This window comes from Haliaeetus leucocephalus, unplaced genomic scaffold (genome assembly GCF_000737465.1).
Source record: "Haliaeetus leucocephalus isolate CR32 unplaced genomic scaffold, Haliaeetus_leucocephalus-4.0 Scaffold328, whole genome shotgun sequence".
NCBI classification, from domain to species: domain Eukaryota; kingdom Metazoa; phylum Chordata; class Aves; order Accipitriformes; family Accipitridae; genus Haliaeetus; species Haliaeetus leucocephalus.
This window is the reverse complement of record NW_010972764.1, coordinates 1588545-1594044: the sequence shown is the minus strand read 5'-3', so window position 1 is coordinate 1594044 and position 5500 is coordinate 1588545. Positions and strand designations below refer to the sequence as shown.

The window sequence follows — 5500 nt, the reverse complement described above, 5'->3', positions numbered from 1 at the left end:
ACACCTTGGAGACTAGAATAAGAGGAAGCCTGGAAGGCCAAGCTTTAGTACAGCTAACACAGAAAGGTGACCCAAGTCTTTGAAAGGAGAGGCCCCAGGGAGTACAATTAGCAAGTCAAGCATCTGTCTAGAGGCCAGAAAGGATTAGAGGGCTGAAGGAGGTTCCCTTCAATACAGGGACCTTTTATATGATGAGGGGCTTTGCCCAGAGGTGTAGTGTATAAAAGCACAAGCTCAACTCTAGCACAGCTGCGAGAGTGCTCAGGCTCCAGGTGGCAGAAACATCCCCTGCCATGGCATGGTTTGTGCGGTGCGTCCGATCTGGCTTTCTCTGTGCATGTTGTGATGTTCCTGACTTGGGCTGTGGTGTTTCTGCAGCACTCAACAATGGCCGAGAGCTCAGCTGCGGCTGTGGCAGCGGCGGGGACAGCGGCACCCACTGTGCTAGATGAGCTCCTGGAGATCACAGCTCAGAGCCTGGTGCGCACCGAGGTGGCCGAGCACTATGAGGTTATTCGGGAGCTGGGCAGGGGCAAGTATGGCCACGTGATGCTCGTGACCCACAGGCAGAGAGGTAAGGAACCGACTGTGCCCTATGAGCTACTGTGCCTTCCTCCACTCGCCAGGGCGGTGGGTGGGCTGGTGGCTCCTTGGGACCCGGCATGGTGGGAGGTCCCCAGGGAGAGAGGCAGGACAGGGACCTCCCCTGCTGGGGACCATCCCATTGCACCCAGCCAGGGAGCAGGTGATGCCAGGAGGCAGCCCAGAACATCAGGCAAGGTTATTGTGATGAGACAGGCTGGGAAGTCAATCCACAAGTCAGGTTCATGGCTAGCCACCGGCACGGACGTGATCTAACTGGAAACCAGCACTCCCACCACACAGCTCAGGCAGGGAGTGAAGCCCCAAGGCCGAGCTTAAATGGTGCCCTAAGCCCCGTGGACAGAGGGTGTGAGTGGAGGTCCTATGTGGGGTTGGCCAAGGCCATCAAGGTCTATGACACTACTCTTCCCCAGTAGTCCCAGCTCAGACTGACAGGCCCACGTAGCCAGAGACCTCCCTGTGGCTGTGAGTGTCCAGACCCATGGCTGCTCAGTGCCCTCTCCCTCTGGCCTTGGTATGAGTGACTTTCAGGAGAGTCTAACCCACTCTCCCCATCCCCAGGGACTCCTATGGCTCTCAAGCTGCTACCCAAAGCCAGTACCAAGCTGCACACCTTCCTGTATGAGTATTGCGTGGCGCTCTCCCTCGCCACCCACCCTGCCATCATCGGCATGTTTGGCATTGCCATCGAGTCCAGCCAGTACTATGGCTTCCTCTACGAACCAGCACTGCACAAAGACCTCATCTCCATCATCAAACCCCGGGTGAGTGCTGCTACAAGGCCATGGGGGCTGGGACCATAACGTTCGGGACCCAACCAAAGGCTGGTTGGGTGGGAGGGAGGGAGATAAAGGCAACGGGCTGTGGGTCTCTCTGGGGTCTACAACATTGAAGCAGCTTCAGGCTTGCAAGACCAGAAGTGCAAAGGTCTTCCCCGGTGCAGAGGGACCAGCCGGCAGGGCTGCCATCCATCGCCGTACCATCCGTCCCTCTCTCCCCGCGCAGGATGGGATCCCCGAGCCGGCCGCGAAGCAGTGTGCCAAGCAGCTGGTGAGCGCGCTGGAGTTCATCCACAGCCGTGGCCTCGTGTACCGTGACGTCAAGCCAGAGAACGTGCTGCTTTTCGATCCCGAGTGCCGGCGCATCAAGCTGACTGACTTCGGGCTTACGCGGCCCAAGGGTACCAAGCTCAAGCTGGTGGCCGGGGTGATCCCCTACACCGCGCCCGAGCTCAGCAACACCGCCGATGCTCAGGGGGTGCCCATCGACACCAGCCTGGACGCCTGGGCCTTCGGCGTGCTGCTTTTCTGCCTGCTGACCGGCTACTTCCCCTGGGAGCAGAGCCTGCCGGACGACCCTTTCTTTGAGGACTTCATGCTGTGGCAGGAGACGGGCCTGGACGAGGACCTGCCCCGCCACTGGAAACGCCTGACGGCCGAGGCGGCCCTGATGCTGCGGAGCCTGCTGGCCCTCGACCCGGCCGAGCGCGGCCCCGTCGGCGGAGCCCTGCGCTACGTCGACCGCCCTTGGCGGCTGGAGGACGGGGCCGGCGAGGGGGCTGCGGCCGAGCCCTAGGGCCCGCTCCCCGCGGCGGGAGGGGAGGCCGGCGGCTCTCAGCCGGCGAGGGGCTTCATGGCGGTCCGGGTGTGAGAGGCCGCGGCCGCCTGGAGAGCAGCTTCTCGGCTGCCGACAGAGCCAGGCTCCTTCCCCAGTTGATGGCCCTCGCCCCGTGGCTCAGCGCTGCCCGGTGCCACCTCCTTGTGCTTCCCTGGGGCTTGGAAACATCTCCCTTCTCTTGGAAATGACTGTCTGCCTGGGAAGCTTCCCAGGCCACGGGGACCCCAGGGTGCTTTCTAGCGGCTGCGGCACCTGCCTTGTCTTGAAATAGAGCGAAATATGTCCTTTTGTGTTTCTGTATGTGGCTCTTTTTAACAAAACACCCTGGGGGGGCCTGCTTGCTGTGGGAGAGCAGGGACATGACAGAGGCTGCGGCCGTCTCAGGACAACCGGTGCAAGGCACGGGCCACCCCTGGGTGCTGCCTGGACCTCCACCAGCACCCTCAAAGGGTGGCTTCAGGCTGGTGGGGTAGAGGTGCTGGGGACCCCCCCAGCGTGTGGCCGTGGGTGGTAGCTGGGGACTGACGATGGCGGTGGGAGCCACGGAGGTGGGGCATTTGGGAAAGCCACCGGGAATCATACGTTGTAACCTGCCCACTGCCATGCGTTTCTTCACGTTTCCTCATGTTGGGTACCAGGGGACAGACGGGCTCTTCTGCGTGGAGGGTCGTTAGCAGCAGGAGTCTCGGTGTCAGTTTGCACAAGTGTCCCCCTCTAGTTCCCATCACTTAGGAAAACACCCTTCTGCAAACACCAGCAACCCTGCTGAAGCACAATTCCCCCCTCTCCCTCCTCGAGTGGCTTAGGTGCAATTGGAAAGGCGAGCTCACTGCCACGAACGCCCACATGTAGGATTCAGCTGAGAAGACAGTAGCACTATGAGGGTAATCAGCCTGGGCATCACCAGGAAAGGCCAACAGAGGAGCTGTAACCACAGGTTGCATAAATTTATCCATACAAATAACCCCAGCAAAACTCCCCTAGTGATTCCTCCCAGCAGTCCTATACCATTGCCTTGCTCTCACTCCTCATCCTCCTCCAGACTGACTGCTCCCTCCTCACAGAGCCAGCCCCTCTCTGCACGAGCCACCACTACGACTTCTTTCCTGCTCCTATTCTCCCGAATGAATCCTTCAGTCCCAAGGAACCATTTCCGAGACTATCCAGCGCCTGCCCAAGTGCACCTCCTCCCTCGTACTGCCTTCAGGTCCTAAGAGAACGTCCTTCACCCTCTTTCAGATGCCTGGTTACCCCTCTAGAAGACCTTCTGTCTCCCTTTTGCTGTCACCACGTTAACCCTTCTCCTGCAACACACTTCTCCTAATCCCTCAATGTCCTTCTAGGTGCACATTTTAATCCTGGAAAGAGGTAGCAGGGAGAGAATTAGGGGTTAGAAGCTCTTCTTACCACCTCTTTCCAGTCCCCAGGATTTTGCTGTTGGTAATCCCTTCCAGCTCTTAGCCTTATCCTATAGCTGGAAACATCCCCAGCCCAGTTTCCATTCTCAGTGGCTTCATAACTTCTAAAAATGCATGCTCCAGCACCACACTTTCTAGCATCCCAGCTTTTCTTTCACCTCAGATCCTTTCCTGCCCACACTCTTGGGTAGTTCCCTAACCCCCAGTTCTCTTTTTCCAGCTTCTTCTCACCCACTGGCATTTTACCATTCCTTATGTTCCCCACTAACATTTCCTTTCTACTACCCATCACCTGGTAAACACCTTTGGCTCATTCCTCTCTCAGCAACATCACCTCCATACTACTCTTTTGTACTTTTCCTGCTCCCCACATCGCTTATCCCTTGTGTCTTCCTTCCAACTCCCCAACCCACCTTATCAACCAGCATCCTGCTCACCCTGTTCAAAGGCACAGTTTTCTCCTGTCCGCTTCCATCTCTTAGAATCTTTCATTACCAAAAAATGTAATAAATGCTGCTCAACTCTGGCCCGCTGAGATTTGGCTTTAATTACTCTTTGATTACTGTAAGAATAGCAGAGGAGTGTTAAGGTACCAACACAGTTCCTGTATTTAAGGTGGAGAAGCCCTAAGACCAGTGGATCTATAGGCCAGGTAGCTGACAACTATCCAGTGAAAAATAACAGAAAATCTGATACAGATGCTTGCTAATAGAGAATTATAGAACAGGAATGTGGCTTTTTGGAATGTGAGACTCAGCATTCTATTTGATAATCGAGTTGTGTTTGATAAAGTAAATTCATAGCATCATGGTACATGATTTTTGTAAGGCATGACCTATTGATATAAAGAAAATTACAGTATGCTGTATTGATTAAGAAGATGTATTACGCAAAGTCAATAAAGCATACATTAAGTGTTTTGAGAAACTTCAATGGACAGAAGAAATAATTATCAGTTGGGAATGCTCTTTGTTTAGTTTGGTTGGTTTCTGCAGGGATCAATAATTGAGTGAAAACTGGTCAACGTTTCCATCTATGATGTGAAGGTAAATACAAAACCACTGCAGGTAAAACCCCGCAGATGACACAGACATGAATAAGGTGATAAACAGCAAGAGGAACAGGCCACTCAAAGAGATCTGGATAAATTGGTAAGTTGGGTGCATTCAAGCAAAATACATTTTCTTGCAGGCAGGAGAAATGTATACAGGTTGGAACACGTAGGAATAAAAGCCTTCCTTACAGAAAGATCCCTGAAAAAACTTTGTAAGTCATAGAGGATACACAAGATCGTGTGAGTTCTAATTGAGTTATTCTGTCAAAAAAGGCTAACGGACTCCTTGCACGGCTAAAGAGGGGCAGACACTCAAGGTGGTCAAATCTCCAGCAAAGGCAGCTGGCAAGATCCCTGCTGGCCTAAATAGGAGTGTGGGAAGTAGGAGTGAGTGATCGGTGTTTGAAGCCTCGCGGAGCAATCCTGGGGATGGTGCCGCATTTACAGGCAAGCTGGAAAGCCAGAGACAGCTCAGAAAAGAACCGTGGTGGGGCTGTGGCTTAAGGAGGTAAGAAAGTCTTCTTAAAGAAAGTAATGAGCTAAACTATCTAAACCAGGAAGACTGAACAGTGATTTCATTATGGTATAGAATACCAGGAAGAAAATACCTACTGCTAATGACCTATTTTAGTTTGAGAAAGGTCCAAGAGCGTCCATGAGAGGCTGGAGCCAAACATATTGAAGTAAGCCACATCGCAGTAGTGAGGGTTCTTGCCTACTGAAAGAAACCGTCATATGAGGAAAGGCTGAGAGAGCTGGGACTGTTCAGCCTGGAGAAGTAAAGGGTCAGGGTGGATCTTATACTTCT

The 5500-nt window shown here is 53.8% G+C and overlaps 1 protein-coding gene across 1 annotated transcript; it reads left to right on the top strand.

Annotated features, from left to right (window-relative positions):
* The first annotated feature begins 386 nt into the window (after window positions 1-386).
* SBK2 (SH3 domain binding kinase family, member 2) lies at window positions 387-2178 on the top strand. Its single transcript, XM_010571471.1, has 3 exons — window positions 387-574; window positions 1165-1367; window positions 1609-2178. The coding sequence occupies exons 1-3, from the start codon at window positions 388-390 to the stop codon at window positions 2176-2178; spliced, it is 960 nt and encodes a 319-aa protein (XP_010569773.1). The 5' UTR covers window position 387.
* The last annotated feature ends 3322 nt before the right edge of the window (window positions 2179-5500 follow it).

What these genes read in the sequence shown, in the direction of transcription:
- SBK2 (XM_010571471.1), top strand. Translation starts at nt 388, where the DNA reads ATGGCCGAGAGCTCAGCTGCGGCTGTGGCAGCGGCGGGGACAGCGGCA. An exon ending in CGTGACCCACAGGCAGAGAG is followed by an intron (nt 575 to 1,164) that starts GTAAGGAACCGA and finishes CCCCATCCCCAG; the next exon opens with GGACTCCTATGGCTCTCAAG. An exon ending in TCTCCATCATCAAACCCCGG is followed by an intron (nt 1,368 to 1,608) that starts GTGAGTGCTGCT and finishes CTCCCCGCGCAG; the next exon opens with GATGGGATCCCCGAGCCGGC.